Source organism: Cheilinus undulatus, linkage group 11 (genome assembly GCF_018320785.1).
Source record: "Cheilinus undulatus linkage group 11, ASM1832078v1, whole genome shotgun sequence".
NCBI lineage: Eukaryota > Metazoa > Chordata > Actinopteri > Labriformes > Labridae > Cheilinus > Cheilinus undulatus.
This window is the reverse complement of record NC_054875.1, coordinates 43,848,893-43,866,360: the sequence shown is the minus strand read 5'-3', so window position 1 is coordinate 43,866,360 and position 17,468 is coordinate 43,848,893. Positions and strand designations below refer to the sequence as shown.

General features: G+C 39.5%; 2 protein-coding genes across 4 annotated transcripts in view; both read right to left on the bottom strand.

Moving 5' to 3' along the window:
• The window catches only part of mical1 (microtubule associated monooxygenase, calponin and LIM domain containing 1), a 56,387-nt gene extending 50,692 nt beyond the window's left edge, over positions 1–5,695 (bottom strand). The window contains exons 1-2 of one of the 2 annotated variants that reach the window (XM_041799779.1): positions 5,560–5,695; positions 4,913–4,995 (exon numbers count right to left, since the gene is read on the bottom strand). The gene's annotated coding sequence lies outside the window, so the exon portion shown is untranslated. Of the gene's footprint in view, positions 1–2,298; positions 2,361–4,912; positions 4,996–5,559 lie in introns of those variants that run through there. The other variant, XM_041799780.1, reaches the window with a different exon arrangement.
• Positions 5,696–8,359: 2,664 nt separating this feature from the next.
• Positions 8,360–17,468, bottom strand: part of src (v-src avian sarcoma (Schmidt-Ruppin A-2) viral oncogene homolog) — a 69,818-nt gene continuing 60,709 nt past the window's right edge. For both annotated transcript variants that reach the window (XM_041799023.1, XM_041799024.1), the window contains 5 exons: positions 16,001–16,180; positions 15,082–15,158; positions 14,761–14,914; positions 13,308–13,439; positions 8,360–13,128 (listed from right to left, as the gene is read on the bottom strand). In XM_041799023.1, the coding sequence (XP_041654957.1) occupies positions 12,920–13,128; positions 13,308–13,439; positions 14,761–14,914; positions 15,082–15,158; positions 16,001–16,180 (752 nt within the window). In that variant the 3' untranslated portion in view covers positions 8,360–12,919. The remainder of the gene's footprint in view (positions 13,129–13,307; positions 13,440–14,760; positions 14,915–15,081; positions 15,159–16,000; positions 16,181–17,468) is intronic.

Below are 17,468 nucleotides of genomic sequence, written 5' to 3'. Positions count from 1 at the left end.
AAAATATTGATAAGGCAATATATTGTTGTCATTACTTTTTTGATAATCATAATCATATCATTGGTGCCTATACTGATATCTAAATGAAAAATGAAGCACTATAAACAGATTCCCTGCTATTTTGACTCACACAACTTCTTCAAGACTCATACTTAAACTTCTCCAACTTATTCATTCATACTGCTGATATTAACAGTCAATTGTTGTAATTAAGTTTCTGCCAATACAATAATCATCTTTTTTTCAATACCATTTTGGGCTTTTTTGCATTTATTTAGATCAGTCTTTGTATATTGAAGCTCTACACACTAGGGTGGGTGGGATGAGATTTGACCTTCTCGCTTGCCGTAGTAGCTTACACGCTGCAGTGTTTACAAGATGGAGGACAACGTGGAGATAGTGGATGCTATCTCATAAGTCGGTTGTGTGTATTTCTTAAACAAAAAAGTTTTGAAAGCTTTTGGCTAGTGAGATTGGTAGATTTGTTTTCATTCTTTCTTTGTGAAGCAAAACACTCCCACACACTGTCTCCAATTTTTGCTGTCAAATTGTTTTCGTCAACAAAAATTTGTTACACAGATCTTCATTGGGTAATTTTTTTTTTCTTTTTTTATATTGTATTGTGAGTATTTCATATTGTGGGCCCTATATTGTATTCCATATCATATCGTGAGTTGACTATTTCATTTCACCCCTACTACACACTGTGCTAAACTGGCACATAATAATCAACTTTATACAGATATCAGGCTGAAAATCCTGTGCATCGCTGCTTACAAAAATGGCTTATCATTGATTCTAAGTGTACAAATTCAGAAATTAATGTGTTTGAGATTGCAGAGACTCTTCTGTATCGCACATTTAAATAGCCTTTTCCTAGTCTTTGCCTTTTAAGTAACATTATCTTATTATCCCTAATAGCGGTCTGAAGAATGAACAGGTTAGATCAGGAGGTTGAACAGTCAAAGACTGTTTGGAAGGTAGAGCCGGTTGTTTCTCAACTGGAGCGCTGGCGGTTTGATCCCAGCTCCTGCAGTCACACGCTGAGGTGTCAACACACTTAACCTCTAATTGCTCCCACTACTGTGTGTTTCAATGGGATTAGCTAACACTAATAGCTCCTTTACATAGCAGCCTTCGCCATCAGTGAGTGAATGAGGAATGAATGGGTATAAATGGATAAGTGTGGTGTTAAAGGCACTGTAAGTAGTCAACAAGCGCAAGTCCATTTTGTAATTATCTTCAGTTTCTAAGAACTATATTCAAAGTCTGATAAAAATGTGAACATCAATGCTGAATTTTTGCAATGCAATACTCTGAAAATCTCTGATCTCTTATGAAGTTTAAAAAAATGTACTTGGAAAACATAATCTCCATCATGAAAAAAACTAAAGTCATATATCACCAGAGTTATTGCCAACTTCTCTGGGCCCGAGTTCATCTGAGATGGACTGACCTAAAGTGAAAAAGTAAGCTGTGGTTTGATAAGTCTTCATTTTAAACTGCTTTAAGAAATAATGGCAATGAAGTCCTCAGAGCTAAAGAGGAAAAGGACCATCCAGATTGCTTTCAATGCAAAGTTCAAAAGCCAGCATCTGTGATGGTGTAGGGTGTATTATGCATTATTACCCATGGCATGGGTCACTTGCACATCTGTGAAGGCATTATTAAAACTTAGAGGTAGATGCAGGTTTTGAAGTAACATTTGCTTCCGTCCAAACTTTCTTTTTCAGTAACGTGCCTGCTTATTTCAGCAACACAATCCCACGCCAATTCTTTTAAAATTACAACAGCATGGCTTTACAATGCAAGAGTGAGGGTACCAGACCTCTCTAAAATTGAAAATTTACAGTGCATTATGAAGCACAAAATATAACCCTGCACTGTTGAGCAGCTGAAGATATAAATCAAGCAAGAATGGGAAAGTATTCCACATTAAATGCTTAAACAATTAGTGTCTTCAGCCCTCAGATGTTCGCAGTGTTGTTGGAAGAAAAGGTGTTGTCACACAGCTCCTGTCCCAGCTTTTTTGGAGGGTTTTGAAGGGTTAAATTAGACAATGTGCATATATGCATTAAATATCTTTGTGCTGTATTCAGAAAATAGGTTGAAGAGGAGTTGCGAATAACAATATTCTGTCTGTATTCAAATGTCTGCTTAAAAAACGAGCTCATACTTTACATTTTCGTCTATTTGTCAACATTTACTCAAGGTGGCTTATTTAACAAAATAGTGGCACCAAAGGCAAAATGCTAATCTTTTAAGTCAATATAAAAGTCAAACAGAAAAAACACAGACCTTATAGTGCAGGGCATTTACTGTTTAACACCTAAGCACAGTAACAACACGCTGCGGCTGACATTTCCCGTAAGTACCATGCACGCATCACTTCCTGATGATAACATGAAGTTTACAGCCCCTCCTCTCTGCAGCTAAGTCTGCAGCCCCTGCTGCTCCACCTGAGACACTGAGGCTATAATTACAGCCAGAGATCACTGAAACAACATGTGTGTGCAGGACTGAGCATGACTGTGTGTTTGTGATGGAAAAGCCCACAATCATTCCTCACATTTCTCAACGTCATCAAGGATATTAATCAAGAAGAAATGTAATGATGACATAACGTTTAAGGATTCATAACAAGGAGATAAAACCTCCCTGTTAATTTCACTTCAGGTTCTTCTTCTGTAACATATGAACTTAATCATTCAAACTAGCTTCTTCAGCAGTTACAGAGCTTCTGAGAAGCCTGGGCCCAAAAATGTGCTTTACTACAAACACTGTCACTTTGATCTGATACTACTAAAATTCAAACCACATCAATATTTGTTTTGTTACTGAAGGAGGAAAAAGGAGAAGTCATAGGTACTGGATATTGAGAAATTTCCTGATTTCAGTTATCAAAAATTGCAAGCAAACTCTGGCGCACTACTGCCTGCAAAAGAATGCAAACACTGTCAGCCTCACTGCAATTTAAGAATCACATATACAAGAGAGTCCTGGCCAAGACAGGTAGCTTAACAATCACCAGAGTTGCAGATATGAAACATTAAACATAGAAAAACATTACAAAACATAGATCAACCAATCCAGAGCCACAGATCAGACAGTCATCAGTCAAAAGACCTGATGAAAGTCCCAAGACATACATTTTCCTGCAGAAGATTCCAGGCTGCAGGAGCAGCATACCTGAAACCCTTCTTAGCAAAAGTCTAGACAGCAAAAGTCTCAGAGGGACTCCTTCCTCTACCATGCACCTGCCTCCTGAAACAGATGTAGCTGTCAAAAAATTAGTCAAATGAGCATGCAAATGCATAAAAAGCACAAGAATTTGGAAGAAAAGTTTAACTGAAATTTCAGAAATTTCTGCCTCATTCCCTTATTTTTACCCTTGTTTTTCACTCACAATAATAAGCAAGCCGGGACACCTTCTGACCTGCCCTTTCCTACAGTATTGCTTTTGGTCTTAAATGGTTAAAAACAGTTATCATCCATGACATACATTTTCAAATTATTAAAATGTACTTCTTCCTCCAAAAAATCCAAAGGCAAACAAATATGAAGGTTTTTGATAAGCCTGTTCAGTCTGACAGAGAGCTTTAATGATTCAGATTTTTCTCATGAGCATGCAAATGCATTGAAAGCATTAAAATTTGGAAATTTGAATAATTGAACTGAAATTCCTGAAATTTGCACTGAAATCCAATTTTCTTAATTGTTCTTTACTTGAACTAAAGAACAAACAAGAACACCCTCTGACCAAGCTTTCAACAGTATTAACTTTGGTCTAAAATGATTAAAAATGAGTGTTATCATGTGCAACATATGTTCCTGATGACTTAAATTAGCTTCAACCTACAATAAATCCAAAGACAAACAAATACAAAGGTGTTTGATAATCCTGCAGAGCCTTAGCCCCACAGTTAGCTTTAATAATCCCAGTATTTCTCATGAGTGTGCAGATGGTGCAAACATTCAATTAAGAAAGGACAATTAAATTCAAATGTTTTACATTTGCAACTGAATCCTACCTTTTCTGTTTTTATTCATTATTTGCAGTGAGAACCCTCCTAGTGCAAAATGTGTTAACTTTGGTCTGAAATCTTTAAAAAGGCTTTAACATAAACTTCAATCACTCAAAGTAGCTCCTACTGACAATAAATCCAAAGGCAAACAATCATAAAGGTGCCTGATAAGACTTCTGCGACATAAAACATGCTTTATTGAAACCAACTGAGCATGCAGATACATTAAAACTGGCGATTTGAAGGATAATTGGATTTAAAATTATGAAATTTGCTCTTTATCCCTTTCCTTTGTTTCCTGTGTTCAACACCGAAAGCATTAGTGCTGCAAGACCAAGCACAGACACCTTCTAACATGCACAGATTGGCACTTTTACCTTTGGCCTGGATGATCAATCAAGATTACACTGCAGTAAAAGTCTCCTGTTCTATCACGTAGCGAATGGAGGCGAAGAAACAAACGTTAACCAAGAAGTGAAACAGCCTGCAAAGACAATACAAACCATCAAATCTAAAAATAACATAAAGGATCATCTTGAGACTTTTATCTAATTCCCAAGAGGATGGTTTATTTATACTCTGTGCTATTTTTCTCCTTCTAACCAGCCTGAAAGGTGCAATAGAAGAAGGTGCAAACTAGTTTCTCATGGTTAGAAATCGCCTTCTTGTGACTCTGCTAAATATAGTTAGAGAAGGGTCATGCTGACTGAAGTGTCATCTGTGGCAAAGGTAGAAAGACACACAGTCATAACCATCTGACTGATGGTAGGCGAGTTTAAGCAGGAATGCAGCGAGCATGATCAGACAGATGCGAGGGAATAAAGGTGTATTGACCTGATTCCCCTCAGAGCCAGAGGATAGGACAGGATTGGATTGGATTGACCCACCTTATTACATGTGTAAGCCCTGCTGCGCGGCGTGTGACAACACCATGAGTATCTGGATGTTGGATCAGGCTCTGATCTGCAGCCTGGCAGGTTTTTTTGCAGCGGGATGCAGAGAGATAAAACATGGAAGAATGAGAGGGAAAGACAAAGGAAGAGGTGTCATTCATTTTCCAGGGGTTATCAGGTTTAAACAGACACTCATGGCTTGTTCTGAGGCATGAAAATATAACCTTTAAGATATGTGTGGAACAATGATAGGAAGCTGAATGAACAGGAAGGTGTGGCTCTGAATGGTTTAAATATGTTAGCAAGAGTGAGCAGCTAGATTTAAGAGTAAATGCTACAGAAACAAAGCTAATATATGCGGACACAGAAGCGAAAGCAAAAAGGTTACATCATACAAGCATAAATAGCTATTTATGAGCATTATAAATGAATTAACTCGTGTGTTTTGTCATAAAATTAACTAAAAAGGCTACAGTACTACCATTAAGCTACATAAAACACCGATATAAGCCATTTTAAAACTTAAAAACAACTCCCACTGTAACAAAAGCGCGTCCTACACAATGAAAATCAAAGCCACGTTACAGAAATATTCCCATAAACAGTTTCGAGTCCTTAAATTCGTCCTGAAGTCACATTACCTGGTCTGAAGTCGTGTTGAAAGCGGATATGAGTGAAACAGCATCCCCTAAGTCGTTTCCATGTGTTGTTGTCTTTGTTTACAGGTAAAGAGTACGCGCACACTCACCTGCCTCGCGCCCGTAGAGCACGAGAGAGGACAGGAGCCTCTTCCGGGACTTTCTGGTTAAGGCTGAGCGCGAGCACCGGCGCACGTGACGACGGGACATGCTGGTAGGTGTGAGTTTAAGGTGATAAGGCTATCCCGAGGGCATCACGTACGGATAACTGATGAAAATGAAAGATGCCTACTTTAAAAGTGTCTAAAACGACTGCGATAATGATTCCTATGGTTATAATTAGCCAGGTAAAGCTTTAAAAATGTTTTCAGATCATCTGTTTACCTTTTAGTTAAGCATAGGCTACAGTGCTTGACAACAGTCCATTATAATTCACTGCTCCAAGCAAGGCCGCCCATAAGGGGGGATAAAGGGGGAGGCTTTCTGGGGCTAAATGGAGGTCTGAAAATTTCCACTCATACCAAAGCAATAAACTAAAAAGCTAAGCTGTCAGGATGCCAGGGAAAAATTTGGAAAGAGGCAAAAATAGGAGAAAAATATCAAACATGGGCAAAAAGTGGCGTAAGTGGATCTAAAGTGTCAAAAATGAGCATAAAAAGAGGTGAAAAGAGGATAAAAAGTGGCATAAAAGTGGACTGGAGAAGTGTTTGAGGGGAAGGGGTTTAAAAAGTGGCAAAATAGTGGTGAAAATTGGGTTACAGCTAGAATGGGTTAAAAGAAGCAAAACAGTGGCTAAAAGTGAAAAAATAGTTAAAAGTGGAAAAACAGTGGTGAAAAGAAACAAAAATGGTTTAAAGCTGCAAAAATGGTGCAAACAATGGACAAAGGGGGTTTAAACTGGTAAAATTTTGTTCAAATTGGAAAATAAAGGTTTAAAGAGGCAAAAATGGGCAAAAAGTGGAAAAATTTGGTTAAAAATTGGGGGAATTGATGCCCTGAAACTATGGGCCCAGCTAATTCTGTGGGCAAGCCTGGCTCCAACTGTAAGGGTCTAAAATGAAACATGATATCATAAATTCAACTATAACTCATCTTATCAACTATTTAATTAATAAATAAATTCCACAGTTAAGGGTAATGTAATAAACTGGACTTGGACTTTCCCCCCCCCTTTTTAAGAATAATTTGGGGGATTTTGTGTGGACAGGGTACTAAAGGTGGGCCATGAGAGGCCTTACCCCATATAAAACAATTAACATAATTTTAAAAATTAAAATCAAAAGAAAGTTTTTATTTTGGGAATTTCTAAACCCTTATTGTCTAAATTCCCTTAAAGAGTTTGTTGTAATTACCTTAAAGTACTGAGTTCATGGTGGAAGCATTGCCTGCCAGTGCCAATAAAAGCACTGACAGTCTCACCTATGATCTCACTGGATGACTGGAAGTCATGGCAGAGGGTGAATATTCCTCTATTCCTCCCAGCATTGTGAGTATTCTCGCTACAATTCGCTGTCTTTCTCTCTGTTACGCTCCGACTCGTCTCCTCAACCAGGTATACGTCTTTCAAACTCTATGAACTGCAAAACTTTGAATAGAAACACACCCAAAAATGTTGTTGGGATTGAAGTTACTCATGTCCGCCATCTCCTGGTGTAAAGTGGTAACAGCGCAGACCTCCACCATTAGCCCTATCTCCCAATAGTACAGAATCCTTTAAAAAATTGGATCCAGACGGTGATCCGGATCAGTCCCAAAATCTAATCAGTTCTTCCTTATACCATTTCTGACATTTCCTGAAGATTTCATCAAAATCCGTCAATAACTTTTTGAGTTATGTTGCTAACAAACTAACTAACTAACAAACAAACTAACTAACGAACCCTGCCGATCACATAACCTCCTTGGCAGAGGTAATGATCAAGATGTGTTTTTTGAATTCAAATAATGGGCCATAAGAATAGACTTTGGTTAGCAAAAACAGTCTCTGGGGGATCTCTGGTCTAAACAAAAGGTCAACATTTGTGGCAGAAGAACGGATATTAAGACAACTGTGAGAACATTTTTCATTTTTTTGTCCCACCTGCCTAGAGGCATGTTAGGATATTACAGTGTGGTGAATTTCATACTCTTCCAAGAGGTAAAAAGCAAGCACCATCCACAAGCTATTACCTATACTGCTTATCAGTTCAGGGTTGCAGGGGGCTGGAGTCAATCCCAGCTGTCACTGGACGAGAGGTGGGGGACACCTTGAGCGGGTCTACAGTCAATCACAGAGCTAACAAGTATAGGCAAATAACCAGTCATGCATACTCTCACACCTACGGACAATTTAGCATCACCAATTAACCTGCCAAGCTTGTCTTTGGACTGTGGGAGGAAACCCAGAGAGAGCCAGCGCATGCATGAGGAGAACATGCAAACTCCACAACCCCTTTGAACCAGGGACCTTCTTGATATGGGGCCCTAAACAGAAATGCTTTGGAACATTTTGTTCATTTGCTGCTTGCTTTTAGTTACATGGAGAGGAACCTCATATTTGTCTTTGCATTGGGCCTTTATATCACTAAAACCATCCCTGATAATACTCATCAGCTGTCTGGGAGACATTTCTTAAATATTCACGTCTTCAGGAGGCCAACTGTCACATCTACATAATAAAAGAAAAGGGCAGGTTTATTATGCAGCATGACCTTTGATCAGGATTTCATTTTTATCACATCAGCCACAAAATCAAAGCATGAGATCTCTTCCTTATTACAGAAAGAGAATTGATCCAGTTATGAAACAGGACAGAGGATACAGATGGCAATATACAAATTTTATTCAAATGTACTTTCAAATTTGAACAATTCAGTAGGATTTTACAAAGAGTGATTCATACGAAAACTCCCATTGGTTACAGTAGAAAAGAGTAAATATACTGTATGAACATCACAGATTTTAAAAAAGATCTGCATAGCCAGAAGAAGACCCACAGTATCCCCACAGGAAGCATCCTCAGCATTTAAGCAAGGCTGCATACACAGTTTGACCTTTCCATGCAACTTTTTCCACGTTTTTGCTCAGGGAGACGGGACGATGCCAGACAACCCAAAGACACCCACACAGGTCAATGCGCCACCCTAACCCACAACCACAGGACAGCGATGCTACACAGATGTCAGATTTCTTCCACTCATTGCACTCACGTTTCCGTCTGCACAGAGTCAAATTATCGTGATCAGTCGTGCTTTATGGATGATGTTGATCAGGTGAATGATTTCCTGCTCATCTCCACACCGAAGCAGCATCGAAATAATTTAGAAGGTTATCAGGATGTAAACATTTGTGGTTTTGATTGCGGAAGAGTAATGCTGGTGGATGATCAGTATCTGGCACGACAGAACTGGCTCCAAAAACAAAAAGAGAGTCATGATAAGGTTGTCAAAGCCGTCAATGCATTGATACTTTTTGATACCACGGGTTATAAATAGGGCTGTCAAATGATTATAACTTTAATCACAATTAATCTCAGAACTTCTGCAGTCAATCGTGAGTAATTATTATGCATTTAAAACTGTTATGGTGTCATTTTGGATTTTTCTACTGTCTTAACCTAGGGGTAACTGATTTCATGTTTCAAACAGACCTGGAAAAGGAACTTGTTATGGATTGAAAGGAAATAAAAGCACAGTAAAAAGGTAAATGTTTGATTGCACAAGGTGCAGATGATTTTTTTCTTGTCTGCTGAGCTGTCTTTGAGCTTTTGAAAGTGAAAGCAGTGAGTTAAGGAGCAGTGTTGAACCTTCTTTACATTGTGGCTGCAATGAGATGCTGCAGCGACTTAACTAAAGTGTGCTGAAATTGACAAGAAAGCATGCAATTAAAAAGTTAATCATCATTAATGCAATTGATCTTGACAGCCCTAGTTATAAAATGATAGGATACATTAATTTGATGATTGATAATGGCAAAAAGTACCAAAAACCTGCATCTATTTCATGAGACAGTTGCACAGCAGCAGAATTAATGCATCCTAAATTGCAGGCAAAATTCTGCACACTGTCTAAATTGCACAAAAGCACTGGCTTCCTCAGCTGCCATCCTCTAGCAGGCATTGGAGTGTGAAGCAGCTGTGATGAGGGTCAGCACCTCCGAGTCTGAGGTCATGATTGTTCTCTGCTGAGAAAACGGTGGATTGCTCTCTTTCCCCCAAGTGAGGGAGGTCAAGTATCTTGAGGTTTTATTCACAAGTGAGGGTAGAATGGACCGTGAGATTGACAGATGGACTTGGTGCAGGATATGCAGTATTGCAGATGCTGTACAAGGTCATCATGGCAAAGTAGGAGCTGAGCCAGGAGGCGATCTTACTTCCAACCCTGATCTACGGTCATGAGCTTAGTAAAGTCACCAAAAGAATGATATTGTGGATACATGCAGTTTAAATGAGATTCCTTAAGAGGATGGCTGTGCTCAGCCTCAGAGGTAGGGTAAGGAGGTGTGATATCTGAGCAGCTCTGATAAAATAAATTATATATATATATATATATAAATAAAGGTTAAAAACTGCCTTTGCAGTGAAAGGAGTAGGGATCCATCAATTAATGACCTGGCTGATTGTTGAGGCCATTATTTGGTCGATTGTCAGTATCTTTGTTTTATTTTACAGACAATCAATCAAATGAAATAATCCAAGTGTGCTGCTTTGTCTTCACTGCAAGGTGTGTCTTCCCTTCTGGATTTATTTTCACTCTCCAAAGTCTCACCAAATGTCCTGTACAGCACAATCTGATTGGCTAGATGTCACAAGTACCAGCCAATCAACACTGAGGCTTAGGTGCCACTGACATAGTGAGCATATGGAATCACTTCCTGTTTACCTGCTGCTACTGCAAGAGCTGGGGCTAAATAGTTCATTTTCCTTCTTTCTTTTGATTATGCACACATGAAATCAATTTCTACATCATGATAAATGTACACTGGTTCCAAATACCAGGCTGCATGGTAGCAGAGTGCTTAGCACTGTTGAACTCTGTGCAGAGTTTGCATGTACTTTCCGTGCATGCATGGATTCTCTCCAGGTACACTGGCTTTCTCCCACCACCAAAGACATGCTCATTACATTGACTGATCACTGTAAATTGTTAGGTGTGAGTGTGAGCGAGCCAGCTTTATATGCCAAGTCTGCGATTGACTGGCAACCAGTCCAGGGAGCACCCCACCTCTCACCCAAAGACAGCTGGGATAAGCTCCAGCCTCCTGCAACCCCCAATGGGATAAGCGGTGTAGAAAACTGATGGATGGGTTCCAAATATCGGTAAACGGCCCTGAAAACTAATATCATTTGACCCCTAGAAAGGAGTCAGCAGGTGTGGTTTGTGCATTGGACCAGGATGCCTCCTGATCACCTCTATGAAGGTCTTCCAGGTATGTCCAAGTAAGGAATCCTCAGGTAAGATCCAGAACTCACTTGAGGGATTCTGCCTGGGAACACTTTGGAATCCCCCGGGAGAATCTGGGAAATGTCACTGAGGAAGAAGGATGTTTGGGTTGACTTGCTGCCACCATGACCTGGCCCTGGATAGGTGAGGGGCAATGGATGGTTGGATAGACACTTTTGTACCAAAAAGTGTGCAAGAGTTTACCTGCAATTTGCAATAATTACAGACAAGAAAATCCTAAGTAATGCATGCCTAGGTCTTCTACAGTTTTTGCCATGGTATCAAAAGGTATCAATTAAAAATATCCATGTATTTTAGAGTTTAAATTCTCACATCATGACAACCATAACTCTTGGGACTCAGAGCAGCTCTGTCAGTCATTTTGAGAATGTACAACCAAGAGAAGTTTCACAGAAATACGTGCACAAAAACATATGTAATGTAATGTAAAAGTGTTTCTGTAATATATATTTATATCATTATTATTGGATGTTATTCAACCCATAAAAGTACCACAAATATTAAAGTTTGACTGATGATGGTGAAAGAAAAATAAACAATTGGGTTATCTTAATAGGAATAAATTACAAAGATGATATATATACAAAAAATATATGCATTAAAGATATATACAATTCAGTTTCAAGATGCCAATTTGATTGCTGTACAAGCAGTTTGATGGGAAGGTTTTCTAGTCTGCCCCCTACTGGCGAAAGCAAGGCATAATTAAAATCCTCACTGAGAGCAGAGATTTCCAGTGTATGTTTGTGCATCAATGCACCAAATAGAAATCTTCACAGAAACTGAAAAGAGACACAAAAAAGGAAGATACACCTGATTTTTTAATCTGAATCCTTGAAATCCTTGAAAAATCAGCATCTTGAAACCATGCTGGTGATCCGGTTGTTTCTGTACACATGTGCAGGATCTCAAAACAGTGGAAGAAGAACCTCTGCTTACAAACTCATTGTAAGAAAAGTCCAGAGTAGTAAAATACACTTTTACACAGCAGTAGAAGAAGAGTACAAAAAGAAGATTCTCATTGGCACTAAAGTCCTTGCAGCAGAAGTCGTCTCCATCCTGAGATGACTCTTAGTGATCAGTAGCCTTTTTGTTTCACTAGAAAAGTCACATTTAGAAAATAGAGAGGGCTCTTCTCTTCTTGGTGTCGAGCTGTATGTTGGTCACAGCGAGGAAAGAATTAATCCAAAGGGCGTGCAAGACTTAACACTCAAGTGTTAGTCTCAAAAAATCTCACAGCAGTGGGGAACTTAAAGTTGCACAGGAGAAGCAAGGTTACAAAAAAGGTTGAGTTCACCTGAAGATATTCCAGTTGATCCAGGTTAAATAAAAGAAAAATGACGACCCAAATTCCTGGCAAAGATAGTCTGAAGTGGCAAACATGGAAGACAGACTGAGCGTGTGGGTATCCCAAAGAACTTGCAGGAAAAAAAGACATCCTGCAGGAAGTTTAACATTCATTCTCCCAAATTTGACTGTCCATTGTGTTCTACTGTTGTTTTATTTGCAGCATTAAAGCAGGCATACTACACAATGCAGTCAGATGGATAAACACAATAGAAGTGCATGGGGAATGTATATAATTAGGGCACCACAAGGAAGGTAGAAAAACCTGCTAGGCTGTGCTGGGAGTTGGTCTGACAAACATAATAAAGTACTGTATGATAAAGTCAAAATAATACCACATTGATCCTTTATAAACAGTCCCTTTGAGGAGAGTATGACTTTGGAAAGTGGCAGGATTGAAAGTTACTGATTGGTTTGATGTCCCGCTGACACTTGGAAATGTCAGACAGTTATTGATTGTACCCAGAATGCAGTCCTGCCCAGTTATTCTGTACACACAAACCCTCTGAAGTAGATGCACATGCACAGTTTTGCACATGCACTGACACATGCATGTTTCCACAGTTGAGCCGGAGTTACAGGTTCTCCCCCGGCTGGTACTGAGGCTCTGTGGAGGTGAAGTAATCCTCCAGGAAGCCCTGCAGGTACTCAAAGGTGGGCCTCTCCTCGGGCTCTTTCCTCCAGCAGCTCAGCATCAGCTCGTGCAGGGATTCAGGGCACTCAGCTGGACACGGCATCCTGTAGCCGCGCTCCACTTGGTCCAGCACTTCACGGTTCACCATACCTGACAGAGCAGAGACATAATCACTGACTGAGTCATGTTTGAGTCATAAATGTTTATGCTGCTTGACTGGTGAACACGTGACACATGACGGCATTATCCAAGGTTATAAAAGCAAGGTGTGCTCAGTATAAAATACAAAGGTTATTATCTAAAATATGTATGAAGGCAAAGTCCCTCACCTGGATACGGCACTCTGCCTTTAGTGGCCAGCTCCGTCAGCAGGACCCCAAATGACCAGACATCAGATTTAATGGTGAAGCGGCCGTACAAAGCGGCCTCAGGAGCTGTCCACTTGATGGGAAACTTGGCTCCTGAAAGAGGAAACATTTATCATCAGTCTAAAATTAGATCATTGCAGCTCAGAGTGAAATAAAAGCACATCAGATCAGCTGCATGAATCATACATCTCCTGGAGGCAAACACCTTTTAACCAGAGATACAACATCAGAGGCCCAGAAATCCGAGTGACCACATGATGAAGAAAGGGAGAAAGAAAAAAGCAACATTTTTAGCATTGGAAGTTTTAATATTACAGTTCTTCCAGTGCAGATTTTTGTCTGTAAAAATGTGAATCATTGAAACTCTTTTGAGTAAATGCTCAGATTTTGTTTTTTCTCAATACCAATTCTGATCAGGAGAACTGTGTTGTTCAAGGCTGAATACCCCTCCTTCACCATAAAGACATAAAATAAGATATGATACTATGCATGAATGCTGGATGTGTTTTCCACCATTTATATATTGCATAGGTTTATCCAACCATCCATTCATCTTCTTCCGCTTATTCGGGGTTGGGTCGTGGTGGCAGCAGGTGAAGTAAGTCAGCCCAGATGTCCCTCTCCCCGGCAACGTTTTCTAGTTCCTCCTGAGGGATTTCAGGGCCCTCCCAGGAGGGATTTATAATCCCTCCAGCAAGTTCACGGTCTGCCTCAGGGTTTCCTCCCAGTTGGATGTGTCCAGGAAGCATCCTGACGTCCAAACCACCTCAACTTGCTCCTTTCAATGTGAAGGAGCAGCATCTCTACTTCAAGATCCTTCAAGCTCCGCACCCTAAGAGAATCGCCACCTATCATGGTGGAGGGTTTGCATGTCCCAGTGAACCCGAGAGTTATGTTGTCAGGGGGTAAGGCAAATTGTTCCCAGGAGAGGGTCCAGACAAAGCGCGATTCAACACAGCCCACATGAAACAGAACCAAGGGACAGTAGACACCTTGCCCGGAGTTGGGACACTGGGATGCCCCCCTGGAGGGGCTGGCTTCACTCCATGGGGCCCGTCCCAGCTCGACTCATCCAGAAGGAATAACACAGAGCCACCAACCTGTGGGCTCACCATCTGCAGGGATAGGCATGAGGGTCTGATGCAAAGGAGACCAGGTGGCAGGCAAGGCTGGAAGCCCAGGAGAACTGACTCCCGGCAGCGTAGACCGGTTTTGCATAGCTTTAGTATTTCTTTTTAAATGTGGTCATTTCACTGTGAAAATTCTACATTACACCTTTAAAAATAGCATTTTATTCCCTTTTGATAATAATCTGAGATCACAGGCTACAAGAGAGGTTAACCTCTGTGGTAAAAGGAGAAAAAGAGTAAATCATTGATAAGAAGCTTAAAAAAGAAAAGTCCTCTGGTCTCACCTTGCCTGGCGGTGTACTCATTATCCTCAATGAGACGAGCCAGACCAAAGTCAGCCACTTTACAGACCAGGTTATCTCCCACCAGGATGTTAGCAGCTCTGAGGTCTCTGTGCACGTAGTTCATCCTCTCCACGTACGCCATCCCTGAAGCAATCTGAAAGAGGGAAAGAAAAGGATAACAAGATTATTGTCTATACTGACAAAGTTTTAACCAATAAACCCGAATGTTACAGTGCAATTAAAGATGAAGTACTTTTTAACACAAATATGGACAAATCAAATTGCCCTGACAAAAATAAAAGGGTGTTATCTCAAACTGACCTGTGACGCCATGTCAACCAGTTGAGGGAGGCGGAGCATCTTACCCATGTCACCTTTCAGGAAGTCTAGTAAGCTACCTGTTAGGAGGGATACACACTGCAGATGAGTCTAACCTGTTTTGGTAATATTACCTCTCACTTAGCATCAATGTAAAGCAGCCTCATTGTAATAATTCTGTGTGACTGTCTTAAACTGTGAATTATTTAGCGCTGCTGGTATTTGTTGTTTTTCTGATTGAACTGCAAATTGACCTTTTAACCTCCTAAGACCCTGTGTACCCATATGAGAACATCACATTCTGGCTTTCCTACAATATAGGACAGGTTTATACTATACGAATTTTTGAGAAAACTGTTGGGACCGTCAGTTGAAGTTTTAGTGAATCCCTCAAATACTGGGAGACTTTACCAATTAAAATTTTCAGCAGTTTTGTTGATATTTTATCATATCAACATATAATTTATCACACAAAACAGTATTGTTACTGTCAGATTTTTACCATTTTACCTGCAGCCTTCATTTACTACCCAATCATCAACTTTTATAAGTACAATACATACACAAACACTATTATATGCTTTTAACTGCAAAAACTCTGATCATAGCAAGTACAGATGTCTAATTTTTGGTCAGGTTTTTTGTTTTGTTTCTCACAATTAAAATTTCATCTTGATTCAAGACACTTTACATACATTTTGCTTTCTGCATTGGCAGATATGTTCTCACTCAAAACAAACATTTTGGGCTTTATTTTCTCCTTACATCTTGATTTGTTTGGGCAAAGCAGCATGAGGTAATAGGAGAAATACACTTGCAAAGATCTGAGTTTTGCAGTACAAAATCCAGGAGAAAAATGCAATTAAAAAGAATTACTACAATTCATTCTGTTTATGTGAAAGTGTGCTGCATCCATGCTGACCTTGTCCCATGTACTCGGTGACGATGTAGATCGGCTCCTCAGACACCACAGCGTACAGCTGAACCAGCTTCTCGTGTCTCAGCTTCTTCATGACCTGGGCCTCCTGGAGGAACGCTTCAGGGGACATGGTGCCGGGCTTCAGGGTCTTTATGGCCACCCGAGTCGTACCGTTCCACGTTCCTGAAGAATAGTAGATATAATAATACGCATAACTGACTCCAGTCTCTCGGCGTCTAATTTTGTTGTTTTAATTTGTTGTATTTGTAATTCAAATGTCCTATTTCAACTCAATTCAACTCCACCTTTTTATAGTCTATATGTTTGTGCTATAATTTTCTGCATCTTACTTCTAGTATCATAATTTTCTTTTACACATGTATTTTTTAATAGCAGAATATGTTCAAAAAGATTAACATGTGTGTTTTGCAGCAGGGGTTTTCAAACTTTGCCATGCAAAGTAAGGGAACCTCTGCTATTTGTACATTATAATGGCTGTGTTTACCATTTAAACATAATATACTTAATAATTTATATTAAGTAAAGATAATCCTACAATAAATCAACTTATATTTTGCAAATTGTGATAAATTATGTCTTAACATGAACAATAACAGAAAAAGGCCTTTTTCAGTGATTTCTATATGCATTGATTTGATAATTGATCAATTTTATCCAGTGGTAACTGTTTTTATAAAAATTATAGTGAATAAATCCTCTGTTTTATTAGCTAATGCTGTCTGGGTTAAGATTAAAAAAAACATTTAATGAATGTAACAGACTTAATTTTAGAAAGTGTATAATTTGTATTCATCAGGTAAAAACTATTTAATCCAGTGACAGCAGCCACTTCTATACCAGCCGAGCTTCTTTTATTTTAATACAGACTGACTTCATGAGTAATGCATACTGACAAGGACAAAGAGGTACAATACATCCTGAAGCTACAGCTGCAGAAGCCAAGAGGGGAGAGAAGAGACCCAGAGCACTGTTAAGTGGAAAAAAAATTTAGGAGAAGGAAATACTTTATTTTTATTTAGTTTGGGCTAACCACAGTACTCAAATAGTCCAGATTCTTGTAAAGATTTTTAGGACTTCTGTTTTTATTTCAACAGAAATGCTGAAGGAGGAAATGTGGGGGGGAAGAGAGCAAAAGATGACATGCTATGAATAGCATCAAGATGAGAAACTGAGCTGTGTCCAGCATGATGCAGACTTTATACATGGAGTACTAGCTCTTTACATTAACATGCATGCACATATTCAAAAAGAGAGTATTACCTTACAGGTTTATCATGCAACTTTTTTGTACAATCAATTAAACCCTACATCAGTGTGGCTCTTGCAAAGGTATTTTTCAACAATAAGGCTCTTGGTTGAGCAGGGTTGAGTAACACTGCCTTACATAAATATACTCACAGACCACTTCATTAGGTACACCTCTTCACCTGTTCGTTAATGTTAAATTTCT